Source organism: Apis cerana, linkage group LG13 (assembly GCF_029169275.1).
Source record: "Apis cerana isolate GH-2021 linkage group LG13, AcerK_1.0, whole genome shotgun sequence".
Classification (NCBI taxonomy): Eukaryota; Metazoa; Arthropoda; class Insecta; order Hymenoptera; family Apidae; genus Apis; species Apis cerana.
The window spans coordinates 6,165,181-6,188,159 of record NC_083864.1 but is presented as its reverse complement, the minus strand read 5'-3'; the positions used below and the strand labels follow the sequence as shown (position 1 = coordinate 6,188,159).

Below are 22,979 nucleotides of genomic sequence, written 5' to 3'. Positions count from 1 at the left end.
CTCTTGAGGTCGCTGTGTTTTTACAGGTGGCCATTAAGCCACGCCGTTTCTGCGTCATCGAAAGAATGCAAATTGATGTTTCAACCGGAACAAGGTTGCCCATTCTAGATAAATAATTTCTATATCCGCGTATATACGTCGCGCTCAATAAGCGACGAGGCGCAATTTTTCGAGTCGAGTGGATAGTGCGTGTAGTTAGTTAGGGGGGACGGCGATCATTAATCAATTTCAGTTTAAACGTAATTACGTTCTATCACGCCCCCTCCCCCTTGAGACGCATCAGTCGGGAAGTGTTCTAGGATCCCGATAAGCGATATTCTCCTATCTGGATCTTGTATCTGTCTTTTTGGGGCGACACTCCCGTGCTAATTGGCACGATATCTTCACGGTTCTCCAATCTATCCACGGCAATTAATAATAAAACGGGGGATACAATGTGTAACGAAACGTGTACAGACGGTGATAAATCGATCACGCGTGATCCTGATTCTGCTTTAAAATTAATTAAGGAACCGGATAGGATCTGGTTGCCGCGTCGAAACGAATCCGGAGGAATGATCGATATCTGCCGTTTTCTTTCACCCTCGCCGCCGTGTTTTCCTTTATCAACGTCGATATCTGATCGCCGAGATCACCGTGTAAGATTAACCGTTATCTATCACGTAATTCCTGTCCGCGCAATACGACCGCAAAGAAGCAAGGTACGCGTACACGTACGTACGGGTGAGACATGCTCCAGTGACTTACGAGCAGCGAGAAAATTGATCGGGCCGCGCATCGACGCCTGTTCTCCAGCTGAACCTCCACACCGCTCCGTTTTACTCGTTTTATTCCAGATCTTCGTTGCCGTTGTTGATTAAACGACGTAAACGTGGTAAGCGGCATGGATTAGAGACAATTAATTTTTTTGAACGGCCTCACTCTGTTAATTCATGGCTGCGTTTCGTTTAATTGCACCGTTGATAGTTGATAATAATCGTTTGATAAGTACAAATTAATGCAATGTCGAGCCCATTCTCGCGATTTTAAAATATCAAACGCGCAAAGAATTTTATAAAGAATTTTCCTAATTTTCCGATTCTCGAAAATATTATGACTTTTCAAAATAGTTTTTTCATTTTCGAATATATATATACCGTCTATATAATCGATAATTCGTTCCCTTTTTTAACAACCACGCGATCTTGACGTTATCGACGAACCGTGACGACGCCATTCAATCGTGATAACTTTTGGACGAGTTTCAAGCGGCTTTCTCGGAACGGAGTTTCGCTCGTTTCCCCATGCATTTTATTAATCTTGGCGCAATTAAGATAAACGCTTTACATCGGCCAGTCTGTAGACATTATCATTATCGCGAGTAGAAATTGTAATCTCTTCGGTCTGCCGTCTTAATTAATCCCTCGTATTTACGCGAAACGTTCACCCCATCCCTGTTACATACGTAATTTATATTTCATACTCGAGAGATCGAAACACCTCTCTTACGCGATTCCTATATATATATTTCGCCCCTTGCCTAATTACGCGTGTTACGTAATCCCTCTCTCTGTGTGTTAGCTGCTTGTCGCTTAATTAAAACCACGCCTTTATTTACACGAGGAGGCAATCGTGGCCGGTGTAAACGCGGTGTACCGTATTCCCGACCCCCACGATCTACCGATCGATACTGGACAGACCGGGTATACCCGTCGATCTCGATCTCTGGGATCACTCTCGAACGCGAAGAGGCCTTCAATCGCGGCTACCCTTTAATTCGTACGTTTGTTCGTGCTCGTTTCGTCGTAATATCTTGAGGAAGATAAACGTGCCGCGCTTACGGATCATTGTCGAGGTGTATAGACACAACAGGGATAGGAGCAATCTCGTGGGATATCGGATATCGGAAGAGGGTGTATTCTCTGATTGACATTAGAATCAGCTGGGGAAAGCCGATTTGGAAATTTATTCTTTCTAAATTTAGTCTTTTAACGTAACGACGATTTGATGCATATTCCGTGGGAAAAAGTGATAACCTTCGGCCTTCTTTAAGTTATTCGGTAACGTTACGCAATATCCTTCCCGTCGTGGTATATTCTTGGAATTGGATAATGCAAATATGCTATAGAATTATCGTATATCGATATGAGCGGGATCGTTTCTTTTTTCGTGAAGAATAAGAAAAATTTGATATTTTCCGTGAGGAAAAACAAGGATAGATTTAATCTGATCGTCCAAAGCGGGGCGAATTTTCACTGCTCGCGTTTCGAATCTTCGAAATTTAATCCGGGCGAGAGATTTACCGGCGTTGTCCCTATCCGCGAATGGATTCCAGAAATCCAGAATTTATCTCCGCTGAAGGGGGACCGTGGAGATCCCGTGCTCGTTTTCGAATGCAACGCGAACAAAGATTGATCGTAGCGTAGGAACGGCTTGTACGAGGACGAGACGTGGCCCGACATGTAAAAACATGTGCGTGAAGATTGGATTTTTTTTTTAAAACGAGCCCCGTCGTCGTTGTTGAATTAATGAAGCGCGTGGAAATTTTCGCTTGGAAAAGGAAAAGAACACGTACGTATTTTATCGTACGTGGATGTAAAAATATTCGCGTGACGAATATTTTTCGATCCTTACTCTTTTTCCTTTTTTTTTCTCAGTTAATAAATTTCATCGTTGCGTTTCGAGGGTCGAGGTTTGTTGATCGATCGAGAAGAAAAAATGAGAAGTGGAGAAGGAACGAAATAGAGAGTAAAAATAGAGGGGAAAGGAGGAGAATTTATAGAGGGAAGATCGCGAATTGTTCAAGCTGTAACGCCAAAAAAAAAAGGCCACGCGATTCCTTCTCTCAATTGCACGCGCAATTAGCCACGATGCGCGATGGATGGAATCGCGCGCATTGTGCCTGCGTAATTTTGAGGTAAACACGGAGAACAGTTCTCGGAAATTATTCTCATTCGTCGTGGAATTAATTCCTATTGCGCCACTCCAGGGAGCATCGCTCCACTCCGTCGTTTTCGATCCTTTACACGGATAAATATCTCAAAGAAGGAGGAGGGGGGAGTTTTGGGAGGAAGGGAGGAAGAGGAGAAGCTAGAGAACCATTTCTCGCCGTGGAACAGCAAGCAGTTCCACTTACGACTTCCATTATACCGCTATGCTAATCGTTATTATGGCAGGTGGTTGCGTAACTATAATTATCGTACAGCGAGAAACGTTGTTCCTTTTAGTCGTGTGGCACGATCGCACGCGATCTTTTGTTTCGTGGATACGTTTTCAAGAGGTCCATGAACCTCCTCAATAAGGTGCCTGACACGTTTATTCTTTCAAAACTTCTCCAAAAGGATAGCACATATATTCACAAGGCTATATTTCAGAATTTCAAGAATACGCATACAACGATTTTCCCAACCTTTTTTCCCCCAAATAATTCATTCCTACAATGATTACTCGCTTGTAAGTTCGAAACTCTTCGTATCTCCTCGTAGTAACAACTGCGTAGATGAACTGCGCCTTTCGAAACCAGTTTTTCATCGGACCGTGCCAACCTATCGTTCACGATACAATTGTTCGGAGGCAAATATCCGCGACTAATCGAACTGTGTCATCGCGCGTTTCACGATGGTGCGCAGACGTGTGCGTAAGCGACTCGTGCGCTCTGATTCCTCGAGGATTCGCGTCTTCGCCATTCCGCCTTCTTAATGGCAACCTTTTAATATCAATCACGTTCTCTATTTTTTTCTCCGTCTCGTTTCGTAATTGTCGTCAAGCAATTACGAATGGGGATGCAATCCAGTTTACTTTCGTGAGACAGGAATTCTTGATTTTAATTAGGGAAATATTAAGTTGGACGGGCAGAGAAATGGAATACGGGGATGAAAATGGATTTCGCGTTCCCATTCAATTATTAAAGTAAAACGGCTCGTTGAATTTTCACGAATCGCTGTTTTTATCCGCAGGGTGCTAGATTCCGGGATACCTCGCAGCAAATCCATAAGCAATGGCAGGCGGATCCGGCACGAGCGTTTCCAACAGTTGGCACCGTTGGCACCACAGGCTCGATCTCACCGACGTCGGGCGAAATTTCAACCCCGAATTCGACGCCCAGCCCAAGCCCTAGCCCCACTAACAGTCAACAAGTCGCGGTAAGTAGCTCTGACCCTGTTATCGATTTCCTCCTGTCCGTCAAACTGTTCGTCGAAAGGTCGTCGCCGAATTTCACCCGATGAATGGAATCGTGACCAGGGTCGACGATACAGAAAGTGTCGGTTTAACTTGGGGAGAGCACAGAGGGAAAGTCGTTTGAATAATTCTTGAAAGTGTTAATAGATTTTTTCTCCCTTGATAATTTCCTTGAATCTTGTAAAAATTGATTTAAATTAAAATGCGATTTCAAGTTATCCGTATTTTATTTTATGAAGCAAACAATTTTAAAAAGAATTTTTAAATTTTTCCCAAGTTATTATTCTAGGAAGGTATAGATCGTCGACGATATAATTTTTAAAAGTTATCTCACGGGACAAGAAGCTGTTCACATATATTTGCAAAAAAATTTGATGACGGAGTCGGATGAGAGGATACGAATCGTGTGAAATAAAATTCGTCCGAAAATTCATGCTCTTCTCGAGAGCCTGTAAGGTTTCACCTGTCTCGTACGATGAAATCTCGATATATATATATATATACACCTCCTCCGGACGTAAATCTCCGAATGGTGGCGATGGGACATTAGATATAGGAACATCGAATATTCTCGAGGGATATATATCAACAGGATTCTACCATATACGTGGACCAAGACTCGAGTTAGCACCTTTACGTCAGCTTACGTGCATTGTATCAAGAATGGACAGCTCGTGACGAAATTACGTACGGATATATAAATTAGAATATATAAATAATGATGTGATAAAATTTTTAAACGTACCTCGTACGATCGAACGTATTTTATTTTTTTTAATAAAATGAACTGCAACATTTCAGAAAAATATAAAAAAAAGAATCCATCACGAGAGACAGATCTCAGGCAGCGCACGCATATTCAACGAATTCTCTATTTCTATTATCGGTTTTCAGAATTCTATCTGCAGATAACGCGCATCCTGCGTAGTGGTACATAGATACATAGATATCTGTACACGCGCGTACAAATATAAATGCGCATCATTGTTCGCGATGATTCTATCGACATGCCGTGCCCGTACAACGAATTGAAATTGCAATCGAGATGAGGGTTTCAACCCTTTGCGATTTGCACTTTGATATCTGTGCGTTCAAGTTTGATTCACCGGGTCACCGGTGAGTTTGGACGGAGAGAAATTACTCGTTTCGTATCGTAGATGATCTCGTTACGTTGAAACTGATCGATTTCTCGTTGAAAAATAACGGATACTTTTTTGAAGTAGAAGAAGCAAAAAAAAAACGAACGTTCAACCTGTTGCACATCTACCCTCCCACCTCTTCTTTTTTTATTAAAAAGAGAATAATAATACGCGCAAATCTCGCGTGTTTAAACGTGCGAGCGATAAAAATACGAGATGATTCGATCGCGAGCTTTAAAAATCGAACGGAACGTTCAGTCATGTTCGTGTCGCAATCGTTGAACGATACAATCTTGTTTTTCATCCGCGGAGATCATTCTCGGCTAAGCGTGAAATTCCGATATGACGAAGGCAGCTTGATATTTTCGGTGACATCAACATCAAAACAATTTGTACCGTATATATATACATATATATATATAGGGATCGCCGATGATCCCATCCTTATTTTTTGCCCGGCTGACCTAATTAAGCAATTACGAGGGGGCCAGTGGATCACTATCGTGCAACGAATTCCGGCCATTGAAAACAAAACCGCAACGATGTACACACGGTGGCTGCGATTAAACAACTGGCTTCCATTCGGAATCGTCCAATTGGTGTAAAGTCCAATTGGATTATCGAGGGTCGTCCAGTTGCACGTTAGCCAGACATTATTATCGCGTCGATGCCGATTAACCGATGCGCCGCGCCGCTTCGTCGCGCCATGTCGCGCAATCATTTTCATCGTCGAAACATAATATAACTCGTATAACTCGGATCCGTGTAATTGTAATTGACCGATCGATCAGTCGTCACGATCGAACAATCGAAGATCTTTAAGAGAAAGGGGAAGGATTCTTAAAGGAAGAGATAGAGGAGATTTTTCTCGAAATTCCAACATTCGAAGGAAACAATCTTGGAACGACGATTGCAGGAACGCACGATGGAGAATTGATTCTTGGAAAACGAAATGCTACGAATAAGATCTTTACGTCGAGATCGCAAAATATTAAGCGTATACTTGGAAATCAATTTTTTTATTCTACGTTTCTTTTTCAAACGGTATCCCTCAAAGAATATAATCAGCGTAAACGTTCTATCGAGCGATCAACATTAAAGATTCTTCTTTGACGAGAAATCAGAACTCGATTTACCAATCCTCTATGCAAAGAAGTGTACCATCCCTTATGCGAGTGCCATTTCCCAGTTAACTTTATCATTATGCTTCTTGCGATTTCTTAAACGCTTTTTCTCCACGCGATCGGTCAGCTTTTCGATAATTGACGTTTTAATCGACAATTAGTAACAACGTATCATACGTTGTATCATACCTTTTAAACCCGCGTGTAAACTAGGATACGATCGTCGGTAATACCCGATACAGCCTGGACTGTATGGACCAGTGAATTGATAATGATGACAAACGATAGCGTGTTGTGTGGATTAACCGATATTGCGATTGCAAGCTCATACTTCTCAAAGTTGCCAAGAAATACAAATTGTAAAAAAGTTTGCGAAGATATGTGTATTTTGTGAGAAATTATATAAAGAGCGATCATTGATCGAGAATCTCTAGAATCTGCAAATCAATTTTCTGAGCAACGATTTCCATTTTATTTTAAAAGTAAAGTTTGATTTCGAATCTAAGAGAGCTACGTTACTCCCAGAGCACGAATTTCCAGTCTATTACACGCAGTTTCACGATGCGAAATTTCGATAAGATTGTTCGGGCCTCGTGCTCTTCGAAGGGAAGAGAAGGGGTAGAAATGTTTGTTTCGTGAATTTCGTCGAGAGGTTGCCGCTTTCGGCTGTTTGGTTATGGCGACGAGCAAGGAAACAGGAGTCACGAGGTCAAGAGGGCCTCGAGTCTAAAGAAAAAATAAAGAGAGGAATGGAAAAAGAAAAAGAGGCCGCGAGTCCTTGAGAGTCCTGCAGCTGCCAGTCGTCATCGGTTCATTGAACGCAGGAAACCGTCGCGCGTGTTCCACGTCTTGACCGTTTAGTGCTTGCAGAGGGGGTTAGGAAATAGGGTTGAGGTCGTTAAAGTGTTGACGGCAAAAGACGCGGTTCGCTGTTAGGCAGCTGGGCACGAGCACCTTATTTTTTTTTTTTTTCTCGCTTTAGGATTTCTTCGAGGTTGAGGAGTATGCGTATGTATAAATATATATATATATACACACGTTGTCGTGGCATGTCACAATAATGTGATCATTTGACGAGTTGTTAAGTGGATGGTTTGAGAGACAAATTGGTTGTTTTGTCGAAGACAAAGGAGTAGCAATCTTACACAACATTTGATCTTTCGAGCACAAATTAATCTTCGGTTTAGTAACAGAATAATAATGAAATTTTATTATGATTAATTTCAACATTAATTTTGAAAACAGATTCTTATGAGGTAGATAATATATTTATATCTATAAAGTATAAAAAAATTTTTATTATATATCTTTATAGCTTTTTATATACATCTATAAACAATATTAAGAAATATCCTTATTTATTATTATTCTCGCCAGTGTTCAGAGTTCAAATCACCCCTTTGTGTACTACCTCTTCGCGGAACGCTGAGAGATAGAAACAACCGATGGAATTTCGGAAATTGATGAATGCAAATTGAGCAAACCCATACGAGTCAGAGGTCGGTACACAGAGAGCGGTCTTGTTCGCCTTTTATGCGCAACGCTTTCTGCATTTTCGATGCAATTAATCTCGCGTTGGCCCGTGTACCAATGATCGTATACGAATTCGCGTCAAGGCGGTGGAAACACGCCGCGCCATTCAAGTTGTTGCATCACGCCGAGCATTAATCTTATTTAACTTAATTGCACGGGCTGCTTTGTGTGTTGCAGGCAAACGCACTGCAAACGAAATTTTGCCCGCGTAACCTTGCTTCCCTTACCGAGAATGGATACAATGCTTGCAATTATTAGAGAATTAATCAATCACCCCGATCCTCGATCTATTCCTCGAACTCATTCCTCACTTCATCGCTCATCTTTATCGATTCGATTCGAAGGGGAAAAAGTGCATCTTACTTTCGCGAGTGAAATCACGATGTATTTATTTTCATCGTAAAAAATTAACCAATCGTTCTTTTCTTAATCTTCCAAATTTCCAAAATCCTACCAAAGTTTTCGTTAATATAATACAAGAGAGATGCACTCACTCCCCTATTAATTAAATTCCTATTAATTAAATAATGTTTATCGATTCGTTCACTTTTTCGTATCCGACGTAGTTTTCTCCTTCGTTTTGCCATTTTCAAAATAAATTATAAGGGTTACAAGAATCGGAAGAAACGGGGAGAAAAATGATATACAAACGAAGCAAAATCCTCGGCGCTGTATCCACTTAAGAAAACACAAACGCGCTCTTGAAAGAGCATAATCGAGCCTGTTCAAGAGCTGTCCATGCCATCGAGAGACGTTTTCCAAGCCACCGCTGTTTTCCTTTCGCCACCGAGATACGAGCGCAAGCTGCGTCTGCCACGTAAATCGAACGGATTTATTTACGGTTCGAAAGGGGTAGCTGGCTTCGATCTTTGGCGACAGAAGGAAAAAGGGAAGCGGCCACTTTCACCAGCCAGCCACCAGGCACGCGATCTCCATCCATCCCCCGTTCTGGAGGCCACCTCTGATTTCCGGTTAAATTTAGACGCGCCACGCGTCGACTACCAAACCTTTCTAAACCTTCCTAAACGGCGAGTTTGATTGAGATTCGCCCGAAACTTATAAACTATAAACTTTATAACAGGAAGGGATGGAAGGCAAGGAGGAATTGGCAACCAACGAATTAAATTCCGTTATGCGAGCGATCCTTGATTCAAGGATTTGTGCGTCTTCGTTCGAAAAGCAATGTTATCTTATCGACGAGACTTTCTTCTTCGAGCTTAATCTATTTTTTAAACAGGGATCTTGAAACTTATGAAGAGAATTTACACGATATATTCGGAATTAAAGGAGAATTTTCTTTATATCGAGAAACACGATTTTTCTTTGTTAATTTATTTATCACATAGAATGAAAAATTCATTCATATAATGTCATACAGATGTGATGACATATTTTTATCAATATTCTATTTGCATTAAAACGGATAATACTCTAACTAAACTCTGTCCCTTGCTTGAATATATCAAACACACTCGGCTTCGAATCTTCTTTCACTTTACGAAAACGTATCGAACCCTTTCACACCCTGAACTCTTCTCAAACCCGGAACTGCGAGAAACTTGTTGAAATATGTATCGCGCGACATATGCCGGGTTTAACACGTCCCCGGACTTTTGCGAGCGAGACGATCCTCCCTCTCTCGTCTCCAAGTTTTATTCGCGCGTCGTCGTTTCACAGTTGGGATCCTCTCCCCCGTGAACGATTTGTCATCGTGTACCGGATCGTCTATCCCATCCACGGAACCCCCTCACCCCCTTTCTCTCTCGAAGGATGCGCCAAAGGCTTGGGGCGCCTCTAAGTGCATCGAAATTTATGAACCGACGTCTCCGCTTCCCTCGCCCCGGGCGCTCGAATCCGAACCCGAACGATTAATGCCTCGGTTCCTCGGCTGAATTTCGCGTTGGAAGCGTGAAAAATGTTGCGACATCCTATCCTCCCCCGTACGCGAAATACAAAGCGTATAGGTATGCACTCTGGGGAACGTATGAATGGTCTGATTGATTTCGAGAGAGAAAGAGAGAGAGAGAGAGAGATTGCTCGGTTATTTAGAGAGCAACATCTCTCGAAATTTAATTGCGTGGATTCGAGAAATTGGAACGCGAGTTGCACGAGTAATTTCTTTGAAGATTGTTGTTTCTTGGTTTTCTCAATTTAGAATGTGCAATAAATCTTGGAATTTATTTTTCTTCTGAAATTTAGTCACGAACCGATTTGAAAATTGGAACGAGATTTCTAAATTTAAGATTTCTATTATATTTCCGAGTTTTTATCAATTTTTTATTTCAAACTTTGGAATTTCCTTTTTTGAAAAGCCTTCAATTTTTTCGCTTCGCCACCTTCGATCGACCGATTTCCACGCAGTGAAGGAGCGCAGTGCCGCCTCGCCTCTCGAACATCCAAAGATCTGATCGTTCCCATAATTCAGAACGAGCGCGGTCACTCTCAGGAGCCTTCCCTCCTTTCGTACGACGTCGATGTGCATAAAAGAGATTTAAGGTATCGTAAAATATCATTCGACCGTTTCGAGATTTCGTTTCAATGGCGAGACTCACCTGGAAACCAGCTATCTTGGCGAGCTCGATATCTTCTAATTACGCCGGAGATTCGTCGAGTCGATAAAGAATTCGAATGGATGGGGCGTATAAAATCATTCTTTCTTTTTTTTTTTTTTTCTTTTCCTCTTCTTTCGATCGACGTCGTTCATCCTCCTCGCGAATATCCTCGTATTTCGTTTGTCGTATTATTTTGCCAATACACGCTGACACGCGTGGGTGGTGGTTGCGAAACACGAGCGTTAAACTGCGTTTTTCTTCTTTTTTTTCTTTTTTTTTTTACGTGACTACCGATTATTATTATTATTACAGGCCGATCCAATTCTATTAATACAATGGCCGGGAGAAAATGGGTCGAAAGTGTCGGCCAGTGTGTTATTACCATTTAGTTACCGTTCCCTGTTGTCGAGTGTGATTTTAACCCTTGCCTGCCGGGGTGAAACGTTTAACGCGTAACCGAGGCGAAGTGTGGTTAATTCGATATCGGGCGGCTGGTTAACTGAATTGTGAACACGAATCGAGCATTGGTGTTTAATTGGACGAAATGTTGGATAATTGACAATGATTACGACGATAAATTAATCGTATAGATGACAGTGGTATTTGGTATGTAATACATGTATACACATTTTTATAAATATCATATGTTGGATCGATCAATTTTATATTTCAGATTTATAAATTTCAATGGCATCGTCAATTTTATTGTCCGATAATTCGATGGATTTCAACGCGGTCAACGTTTATAAATTTTACATTTGAACGTGTAATAACACGTTGTAAATATCGGAGAGATTGAATTTACGAATTCTCTTCGATCCACGCGTTTTTCCATCGATCATCGACGTTCGATGAGACTGAAACACATTTGTGAAACATTTGATATCGAATTCGTATGCATGCGAGTTTTTGAACACAGCTTGTCCATAGAAAATGAAAATTAACGATGCAAAATCGGGGAGGACGGTTAACCGGTGAAACGACCCACCTGTTCACTCGACTCGAATAATTAAAGAAGACCATGTGTATATAATTAAACGCTCGAAATTAATTTCGTGCCACGAGTTCGAGTGTGTTTCATTGATTATCAAGGATGACTGTTGAAAAGAAAGAAGATTGATGCGACATTTAAAGAGTAAGGGGAGAAGAGAGAGGGGTGGAGGGGGTATAGTTTTCGTGAATTGACGAAGACGCCGTTTATCAATTGCGAGCAATCGGAACACGATCGAGGATCAAGGACACGAGGGATGACACGACGCGTAGGATCGAATGGATCGAGACAAATGATCCAGGCCCAGGCGAACCGGTTTCGAATCGATAAAAGTGACGAAGAGATGCCTCGAGATTGAATTTGTATCGATAATCGAATTCCTGTGTGTACAAGAACGAATAATCATCGAGAATCCTGTCTCCTCTCCTCTTTTATCGAACCTTTGCGATAATCTCTCTCTCTCTCTCTCTCTCTCTCTCTCCTCGTAGCCCGGATTTGCATATCGTCGCAATATAACATGCACCAGAATTATTTTTTTTTTTTATATTTTGACCTTTCATCCATGCAAATGGATGGAAATTCCATCGAGGATTTCGTGTACGAGATATTATTCTGGCTGATTTTAAAATTAAAAAGAGTAATTACGATATGGACTCGGATGTTTAATCTTGATTAGATTCTTTTCTTGACAACCGTGTTTTCCAATTTTTATTTAAAATTTTAAATCGCCAATTTGTGTATCGAAACGAAGATTTTTTTTTATAGATTCAAACAGGCAAACAAATTCTTTATTGCATGTAGAGGAAGAGGACCATTATACAGTGCCGTGAATATATATAACTATAACTATTGCGAAAGAGTCTGAATAAATCATGAGTATTTATCATCGCGAGATTTCCTGTATAGAAACGGGATCTGAAATGCATGTTGCTGAACAAAATAGGATTCGAGATACTCGTCTTCGCTCGATAGAGATTCAAAGAAAAATTGAAAAACGTTGAGAGATGAAATAAATGTCTCGAATATCCAATTTTTACAATATCCATTAACCGTTCCATTGAAAATTAATTGAAAATTTAGATCGATCGACCGTCTTTACCATTATCAAAAATAATTACGGAAAAATCAAATCGAAAAGAGGATTGAAATTTTACTCGCACGATGAGAAAATTATATCGCAAGTAACTTAATTTTTTAATTTTTTAAAAGTTTCAACGAGCCTCGAGATGTTGCATTTTTTTATTTCAAGAGGAAGGACGATCTTAGGCAAAAAGACGAGGGAGAAAGAAATGGAGAAACGAAGCGCGGTCTCGGGGCGCCTTGGTCGGGGCATCGCGCAAGCGCGTTCCGTATACTTAAACCTATACGTTCCGTGCGTGATCCGAAAGACACGACGCTCCATTCGAGTTCCGTCGGCTTTTGCCATCGAACGTGCCGCGCGTCCTTTCCTCGCGGCTTCGCTTTACTGCGTTTGCTCGTTTTTGCTTCGCCTTCTCCTCGAAAGAAAAAAAGGAATAAAAGGACGTCTTAGAGCGAGAAGTAGAACGAGAGTAGGAAAAAAAAATTTATCGGTGATGAACCATGCACTCCCGGTTGAACGTTGAAGATGGCTCGATCGATGATACGATCGAGGGAGCATCGTGATACGAGAGTACGAAGATTCTTGGATCGTTGGAGAGGGTGGCCGGTAGTGAGAGTCGTAGTGCGTTTCGAAAATTGATCGGCAGTCAATTGTTTCGTGGGTGACAGCTGTCAACATGCTGTCCACCGTTCAGTGTCACGGTGACGTGCATCAACGGAACTATCACGTCGCGTATACGGTGAGTCCTTCTCTCTTTTCCTTTTCTTTTTGCACATCTCTCTATGGAAATTTCGAGCCGGCTCGCGAAGTTGATCGAAGCCGATGATGACAGGCGAACGATAATTAAACGACGGCTCCTCGTCCGGATGAGCTTATCCGCCCGTGGAATGATGTAAGTGAAACGGATGTAACGTCGTTTCCCAGAAATTCCACTGTCGTGTAACTCTCTCGAAATAGAGATTACTTCGATAAACGCGTACACAGGATGATCGTACAAATATCCTTGACATCCGATCGAGTCTCGTGAAAGACTCGATTCGAAAGAATGGACGGATTTTCATCCTCCTTCTTTTTCTTCTTCCTCGAACAACCGTAACAAGAATCTTTTCCAACGGTTCATTCGTTGCGTTCTAACCGTCTTTTCAATACGTCTTTTCTAGGTGTTTCGCCGATCGTTTTTGAACGACATAATAGATGGGTTCAACGGGACGGTGTATCGCGAAGTCAGCTTTTTTTTACATGTGCTGATTCCTAAAACTGGCGGCCATTCATTCGAATAAAAAGCATTTTACCTACGTTTCGTTTCCAAACGTTTATCCACGCTTGTATACGGACGGTGTAAACATTTATACTTGATCGTAAACCCGCTGGAAACCTATCGACTGCTTGTTGACGCGCCCGACTTTAGAAATATTGCGCATATTACATTTCCAAGAAAGAAACAATAATAAACACAACGGACATCTACGCTGTACAATTGTCCATTAAAATTATCGAAATCCGTATCGTATCCTTGTTACAATCTCGTCAAGCATTCGATAAGTTCCATCGATCCCTCTCCTTCTCCTTCTCCTCCCAGAATAAACATTTACGAAAAAAGAAAGAATCCGGTTTAATATTATTGTTGTTGGACGATATTCCATAAAACGCACTTCCTCGCTCGATCCGCGAATATGTATCGAACGCGTATCGCGACCTCCCGGCGCCTTACGTCATTTGTCTATTCTCGGTCCGGCTTTATCGTCTCGAACCCCGCGTTTACCCCGGCTGTCGCGGAATTTTCAACCGTCCACGAGTTTCCACGCACGAGGAGAAAAGCCGCGAGAGAGGAGAAAGAGAAACTGTCAGAAAGAGTCTGTCACTAGGAGATTAGATACCGTAAACGAGCGTCTCTTTCTCTCTCTCTCTCTCTCTTTCTACGCGTTTCGCAGTCGCAACGTGTTTCGTGTCCGTGAAACGTGAGCGCGTATTAAATTATACCGTGCGTCGAATTTCGAGAGAGAGACAAAAAGACAGAGATTTCGAAATTTTGTTTCGTAACTAAAAAAGGGGGGGGGGCGGGGAGAGGGGAGTAGGAAGCGATACAGGTTCCGTGAAATAAAAGAAGAAGAGACAAATGACAGTAAAAGGAAAAGTTCCGCCTCGAAACCATTTTTAGAGGAGAGGAAATTAGGGTACAACTTTCGATACTCCCCCGTGTATTTCATCCCCTCGTTACAAATTCCAAGTTTCCACGCTTGGAGGTGTTTCGAGGCGATTCGTTTTAAAACTCCGCTCCCCAATTTGTGTCAAACAGTGTATCGCCAACTTGCGATCCCTGGCAAACTTCCTTCGGACCTGCTTCCCTTCCACGCCTCTCCCCGCACCTCGCTCGCTTGGATTCGTGAAACACTAGTCCCCATCCTTGAAACTTGCCCCCGTCCATGCTCGGCCGACGTGCAAAAGGAGATGCGACTAACAATTAACTGAAGGAGGGACGTGTCGACGCAAGATAGTTACAAGTTCTCGAACAAATTAAGCGACCAGTGCACTACTCCCCGTTCCGAGAGGCGGAAACTCGCCCCTCGGAAACCGTATTACGGAAAGTAAATTATAACTCGCCGGCTGGTTAAATTGAATTACAAGAAAGAGACTTATCGGGTTAAACATTCCGTAATTTTGCAATATTCTTTTCTCTTTACGCGCATTAGCGTAGGTTAAGGTGTACGCGTTATTCTTCTTAACCTTCTTAACGATCGAAACGTGGGGCTTTAAGGAGAGGGATTTAAGGAAGGAGGAGCGGTCGTGGGGATGGATTTCATCGTAGGTCTCGAGTCGAGTCGCCCGTTTCTCGGCGCGCGTACGCGTGAAACCGCCGCGAGGGAAACGCGAGAATCAGGAAGCGTCGCCGCCGCCACCTTTTCCAACGCGCGGACGGAAAAAAGCGCGGCGTCGAGTGACTCTTTCGCGGAAGTGCGCGTGTATCATGTGTGTACGGGTGTAACACGAGAACACGAGGAGGAGAGGGCGTGCGAGATCTCGAAGGACGGAATAACCGTGGAAGTGATCCGTTCACACCCGCTTGGATTGGTTTGGGAGGGGAAAAGGATTCGCGTTGTAGAAATCTTCGCCGGATATACGGGTATTCGGTTGCTGTTAAATCAATAAAAAATGCAGAAAATTTTCGCTCCGAGGAACATCTTTCAAAGAGAAATTCCGCGTACGTAAATTCCGTAAAAAGTCACGGACAAGATCGTTACATCATTCTCGATAGCGTTAGAGGCCTCTTAATCATGAATGAACGATAAAGCGAGCTGAATGAAAGAATAAATCTTTCCCCCTCCACCTCTCGTCCCTTCTTCTATATTGCATCCATCGCGAAAAGCACGTGTCCATTTGTATCCGAAATACGCGAACATTTGTCTTTGATCCGATCCTCGACACGCGCAAGAATTTCGTCGCCGTCCATCGAGGAGGAGAATAATCGTGCGAACAACTCTTTCGGTGTCGGTGTGTCGAATTCGCGTAGGAGAAGGCGTTTCTCGGGATAAGGCGCGGGGGCGTTTATTTACGGATAACTAAGGACAAGTTGTCGCGGGGCCGTTAATCGATGGGCCCCCTCGAACGAAAAAGAGGGCCGTACACGGAGGCAGGCCGTGATCCGCGATTTGCCGTGTGCTCGCCTAATGTCGTGGCCGATTACCACGCTGTAACAGACGGAATCGAGGAGAGGCACGGTTGGCGAGAAAACCAGTTTAGCACGTGTATGGTCTTGTTCCAGAGGTACCAGTTCGTTGAGTCCCTCAAGTTCATCGACTTGACGCGACGTATCTGGTTCCCAATGCATGCACGCGATACGTGCAAACTTTATTGCATCCTATTCGCGCGCTCGAAACTTGATTCAATCCGACGAACCAGAGAATCCTACGATCCTTTTCTCGTGCCTCGTCCTCCTCTCCAATACGACCTCCTTTTCCTTTTTCCCCCTTTTTTTCTTTCGAGAGAGAAGGAGAGGAATTTATCAAGACTCGCCTCTCCTCGCTCGTGTCGGCTCGGCGAGCTTCTCTCCACGAAGATACGAGGACGTTTACGACGCGCAAAGGAACTTTTCATTGAAACTGCCGACTCGATACTCGAGCATTTGCGCATATCAGGAAGTTGATAACGGCGTGCGTTATTCACCAAGAGGAGAGGGGCTCTTTGTCGACGGCCGATTTTTTATCCCACGCGCTCGATCGTCGTTTATCGTTCGTCAGTCATAATAAAATGGAATTCAACGTACGAACGAACTTGGAAAATTGTTCTCTGAACAGACATCCGTACATGCATGTATATATATATATATATTAGGTGTGTTCCAGTTGTACGTCGAAGTAGGTGAGCCATGTCGTTTCAACAGATTGTGACAAGCAGCGGCTAGCAATTGCCTATGATCCCGTATGCGTATGCACACAACAGAGCGGTGTAACGTGGTGTGCTCTTGTTTGATCTGCGTGTGCACGCCAGATGCCATATTAATTCGTCTACAATCTAATCCCGGATTTTTTAATCGTTGCCGAAGTACATTTCCGTGCTCGGCTGGCAGCGACGTCGCGAACCACGAATAAACCAGTGTAACGACTGTTGTTGACACAATTGCTGGCGCAAATTTAATAAGTCGTCGTGGTCGTCATCTTGGTCGTCGTCGTGGTCGAAACACCGCCGTTACTATTGCTACACTATTGCCAGCGTTCGGTTTGATTTATCGCCGCGCTTTGATGCGAGAAGCTGGCCTACTCGAGAACGATTGGGAAGGAGAGCGATTTTTCTCAAGATGACGTCAATCAGTGGGGGTATAAATATTAATAATATTAATAAGTTGGGAAGAAAAAATAAATAAGCTTGTTTATCGAGCAAAAACGTCATACGATCGAGACCTTGAACTTTGTGATCAGTTGTTACGCCGTAGTAATTGCACGCTTAGAATTTCCGCGTGATAATCCTGGCTGAACGTCGTTAACCGTCTGGAAGAGGAGGAGTATTGCGCTTTTCGTTCTTTACGAAATCGGTTTATTCTGATCCGAGAGTTCGATCCTTGCTTCAACTCTGAGGCAATAAAGTCTCGAGAAGATCGAATAGGAAAATGAATGTTGCTTGAGAAATCGAGCCGAATTTAAGGGAAAGTATTTTTCTCGTAAAATCGTCAATTCAATTTAGAACGCGTCAAGGAAAAGAAATTACAAGGAGGAACAGAGAGGAATTATCTTTTATAAAAATATACATTTTACGAAATCGTGACTTGATTTTAGAGAGAGACCCGAGAGATCCAAGGAGAGAGGAGAAGATTTGACGACGCCGTCCTCCGAAAAGATTATCTGAAGCCAATTACGTCGACACAAACTCGCGAACACGTCATATAGGTCATATAGATCCAAGTCCATCCAATGCTCGCATGAGAAGAAACTGTAATGGACCGCGTAGTTTTAATAGAGAAATCCCTCTCTTTATGCCATCTTTTTCGTGGGATCACACAAGAAACGCACAACAGAAGGAAATTTCGATAACTGGCGACGATCCAGGAAACTGGAATCGAAATTGGAATCGCGAATGATCGGTTACCTATGAACTTTCCATTCCCCGCTGTCTGTCCAGTCTTGGATCAAGCAATCTAATCTGAAATCTTGGAAATCATTTTATTCGAAACCTCGGCTCGTTTCGTTCTCCCTTCCCTCGGATTTTTCTAGTTTCTCTCTCTCTCTCTCGCGATTTATTCGCTCGCTTTGCATTCGACGCGAATGCCACTCGACCCGATGGACGAGCACAATTAACATTTGTTTCTGCATTAACGAAATGGAAAGTGGAAGAATTAGAGAATTAATTGGAAGGAATGTTCTCGGTGTCCTGGTATTGGATTAGTTCAACGAAGAGCATGGTTCAGAGGTTTTAATAAAACCGAGCGATGCGCATCGCTCGAAACAATTAAAGAGATCGCGTTTCCAAGCAAATTCAGGAATGCGAGCCGAAATACCGTACAATGTTGAGTCCGCTGAAAACTACAGTGACTCGGGTAAACGCATTTCTTGGCTGAGAAAGTATCAAGTTTCCATCCGTACGAGTTTATCGTAACGTTGCCTATACTCGGCTGCCTATGATATAGAAATTAAACCTTCTCACTTTCTCTCTCTCTTCCTCTCCTTCTTTTTTTCCAACCACGCACGACGAATAATAAAGCAATTTGTCACACGTTCATAAATTTCCAAGACGATGATCGTGTCCAGCGTGTAGAGGAGAGCGTGTAGAAGAGGGTAGAAACCGGCTGGTTCACGCGAAGGTTCATGGGTCAGAGATAAAGCGAAGCTTCTTCAGATAAAACGCGTGCTTCTTTCGCGCTCTCTACGATCTCTATCGGGTATTATATTGCGCCTACGTACGATCGTACGTACGTACGTTCACGTAAAACTCGTCGAGGACGCGCGACGGAGAAAGAAAGAAAGAAAGGAATAAGAAGGAGGAATAAAAGAATTCGATATTGCTTTCTTTCGAGTGTTGCTTCTTTGAATCTTGAGCGAGCGCATGCGATAATGGATATTTATAACGATGAACTGGAAGATTATCATTTCCTATGAGATCATAGAAGAGCACACAAAGAGTGGGAGAGAGAAAGAGAAAGAGAGAGAGAGAGAGAGAAAAGTGTTTGTCGGTTTGCGTAAAAAAAAAAGAAGGAAAAAAAACGAGATGTTGCGTAAGTATCCGTCATTAAGCGCGTGTAAATCTTGCAAATATTACACTAGCGACGCGAAGTTTCCTGTCTCAGTCAAGGATGCGATGGTTGAGTCAATTGTTTCCTCTTTGCATTCGTGGCATTCGTATTTCGAATAACTGTCCTCTTGTTGACAGTTTGTTTACCGTGTATCAGAGTTCCGGTCGTCGGTGTTCATCTTTTTCGATTTCGAGATTTTCGAGTGTGATTGAGATCTCGAAATCTTCGACACGGTGTCGAGAAAATCACGTCGTTTTCGGTGTCCTCGAAATAAAAATTTTAATTAGGCGCGGATAGTCGTAAGAGAGGTATCGCGAGATGAATTTCACACGATTCGATAAACCTCGAACGGTTAAATTTAAATATCGCTTGGTCGATTTTCATCGTTTCACAGGTTTCGCAATTTATCCATTGATGTAATCGCGACGTGACTCCGATCTTCGATGTTATTTTGACTCTTTCCTCATAGGACGAGTCACGATCGTATCGAAGCGATTCCTCCTCGCAGCTGTGCTCTCGTTCGACGTGATTCTCAATCGTAATGCGCGGTTCGTTACAGGGCATAAGTCAATTAAGTCGGTATTAGCCAATCGGGTCCTTTTCTTTGCCGGGGCAGCTTTGCCTCCTCCGTTCATTATTTCGTTCGTATCTCATCACGTTCGTTAAATTATTCCAAATCGATATTTTACGCGCGAAATTCTCGAGAAATCTCTTTGGAGAAATTCCACCATTTCGATTCTCATTTATGTATATATTCGTCTTTCGCTGTTTCTATTCCAACGAAATTATATTTATGAATATTTTCGTTTCTGGAGAGAATAAATACAATATATTTCTGGGAGTTTCGAATTTTTTTTTTTTATTAATAGATTGTCTCCTCTACTCCCCGTTTCATTTAAATGGCACGCATGTAACACGGTGTCACGCGTGACTAAAATTATATTCCATTCGTGGACGTGGCTAATTAACATCGAAGAAGGTTAAACGTCGCCGCTACGTCGAGACGCTCGAATTTAATATGCGAATTTCCTGGCCCGAATTTGCATTTTTTAAAGTTTCATCTGCCTCCGACCCGGCCAATAGGAACAGAAACCGTTTCCAACTCGAAACTCGAGCCGCCAGCTAAGCAATCTGTCCGCCTGGCGACTTGATTCGCTGTATTACCTATTCCTCGTTGTTAAAAATTCGCTCCTCCATCAACCTTCACGCTTACACCGTGCAAAAGCGCTACACTACACCTCTTTACAAATCTCGTTCAATTTTCCCCCCTTTGCCTTGCAAATCTTCTTTTGGAGAAGAAGAGCTTACTCAACTTGGAGATCGAGACCGTTCTACATTATTTATCTTCTTCAAATCAGAAATATTTATCTTCGAATATCTTTATCCCCGAATACTTTTCTCTCGCGGCCAATGAGAAAGCACAGTCCATCCATTTAATAATATTTCCTCACAGCGTGTTGCACCGGGTTACAATAATCCGATCTTTTTCTCCCTCTTAATATACGCATGTATACCCGTATTTCTGAGAATTTAGATGTTAAAATTGGCCGGTTGATTTATCGGTTTTGCGGGTTTCGCGCTGCACGAGGCGCGGGGCCCGACAGAGGCCGAGGCACATTACCTGGTGGACTTTATAGAATCATATTGCCACGAGGGAAGATAAAAATCGCTTATATCCAACCCTCCTTCTCGGCTTGGTATTTTCGTGGCTACCACTTAAATTATCGATACCGTGAATCTGAATTACCACGTTTCGCATCTTTATTCACGCCGGCTCGCCGGACAAGGACACGCGTCTATTTATCCAACCATCTAGTCCTGGTAAAACGTGTTCCAACCGCGAAAGCCTATGGGCTAGTTAAAGTGATTTATCGCCCCGTAAAATATATTCCTCTTGTCCGCCGTGTTCGAGCAGAAACAGCCAGTGGCCAATTTAGTTTCAATTCTCGTGCTAAATGTCTTCGAGCGAGTCGTGAAAAATATTCGTCCATTGTTCCTTGGCAAGCGTCGACTCGAATACCTGAAAAATATCATTTCGTCCAACCGGAGAAACATTAGGCCCGAAATGGAAATTTCATTCGTTTTTATTTATCGACGCTTCGAGCCAGATATATCAATCCTTTCTCGACGAGTTATCCCATTTTTTCGATAGAAAAATATATGAAAGTCCGTAGAATTTTAAGTCGAGCTTGTCAGATTTGAAATTGATATTCCAAGAGGTAAGAGCAATCGGCACGCATATCGATAATTTATCTCGAATAAATTTAAAGTAAATTGGAATCGGAGAAAGTCGGATTGACGGTCCTCCGTTAAAATCCTTTTTAACAAACTGATCCAATATTAAATTATATAATTTGCGTGATATCTCCATTTCTAAAGGCATACTATACATTTCCCTTGATCCCTTGATTCTTCAAAATCGAGAAAACGAACGACGAAAAAGAAAAGAAGAAAGTGTTATCTCAAAAATTCCTCCTCCAAACGAAACGCTCCTGCAAGGGAATCTCTCGTCCCGTCCCTCGAAATCGTCCCGCGAAAATCGAACTCCCACTCCTTTCGAACCGCCAACTCCTCCCCCAACTCACCCTGTCAAAAATCAAAAACCCTCCGTTCTCCATTCGAGCTCGTGGAAGCTGGTGGAATCGTGGAAGGAGGCATGGAATTTCACGGGTGTGCGACAAGTTGGCCAAGTAATTATATTTACAGGGAGTGGCACTCGACCTACAACCTCGAAACTCAAACCCTTTTTCCCTGTGCCGCGCACCGCGCGATCCTGTGGAAATCCGCGGCGCAGGACCAGGCCTGCGTGCAAACACGGGACGCTGGTTCTCGTCTCCATGGTTACGTACACCTCCCCTCCGCCCCAACCCCTGCTGGCTCGGCGGACGTGGCACGGAGCAGGAGATGCAGGCTTTCATCCCTCTGTACGGGCGCAGCGCCGGGGCGGCTCCCGTGCGGCGCAGACGTTCGTGCCGGTTGACCCAGGTCGCGTGATCCTTTCTTTCCCCGAGCTTCTCTTCTTTTCTCCGCTTTACAGATCGAGTGTCGATCGAAAAAACGTGTCGAAGAAACGGGAAAACGGGAGGAGGAGCAACCGAAGAGGAGGTGATTCTCGCCCCGATTCCTCAAAATTTGCAACTTCGAAATAAAGGAGCGTCGAGCGTTGGTTCAGCTGAGGGTGGCTCGGTGACCTTGAGCTGGTAGACCTTGAAGAGGCGTGTGAAATAATTAGTAATGGGGAGCATGGAAGATTAGTTAATTTTTTCACGATAAATGGGAAGCAGATGGATCGATGGATCTTCACGTGTGATCGATGAAGAAAGATTGGTGGATGGAAAATTGGTGCCGTGACTCGATATTGGGTTTGAGAAGAAAGAAGGGGAGGTCGAGTCGTGGGTGAAGAGCGTTCGATTGGCACGAGAAACGAGTGGATACATGTTGTAGATGTTGGTTCGGAAGATGCGATCGTTTCTCCTTTTTCTATCTGGCGAACGGAAGAGGCGCGATAGAAACGCGGCTGACAGGCGCCGAGAGATTAACAGGGATGATGTTGGTCGATGATTCATAGTTGTTGGCAGAGGTTTCTCGCGGTTTCTCGCGAGGAGAAGAAGACGGCGGAGGAAAAGCAAAGGCGGTGCCCGATGTTGCGGAACTGTTCGTAACGAACACGCCAGTCAACGGCG

At 43.1% G+C, this 22,979-nt stretch overlaps 2 protein-coding genes across 42 annotated transcripts in view; one reads left to right on the top strand and one right to left on the bottom strand.

The window, feature by feature from the left end:
- The window catches only part of LOC107996164 (tensin-1), an 87,233-nt gene that overhangs the window by 21,659 nt on the left and 42,595 nt on the right, over window positions 1-22,979 (top strand). For 31 of the 41 annotated variants that reach the window (XM_062083848.1, XM_062083852.1, XM_062083847.1 and 28 more), the window contains one exon: window positions 3,936-4,121. In XM_062083848.1, coding sequence (XP_061939832.1) covers window positions 3,936-4,121 — 186 coding nt within the window. Of the gene's footprint in view, window positions 1-3,935; window positions 4,122-11,478; window positions 13,318-22,979 lie in introns of those variants that run through there. The other 10 variants (XM_062083881.1, XM_062083878.1, XM_062083873.1 and 7 more) reach the window with 1 other exon arrangement.
- The window catches only part of LOC107996166 (putative sodium-dependent multivitamin transporter), a 99,290-nt gene that overhangs the window by 54,939 nt on the left and 21,372 nt on the right, over window positions 1-22,979 (bottom strand). The gene's annotated exons all lie outside the window — the stretch shown is intronic.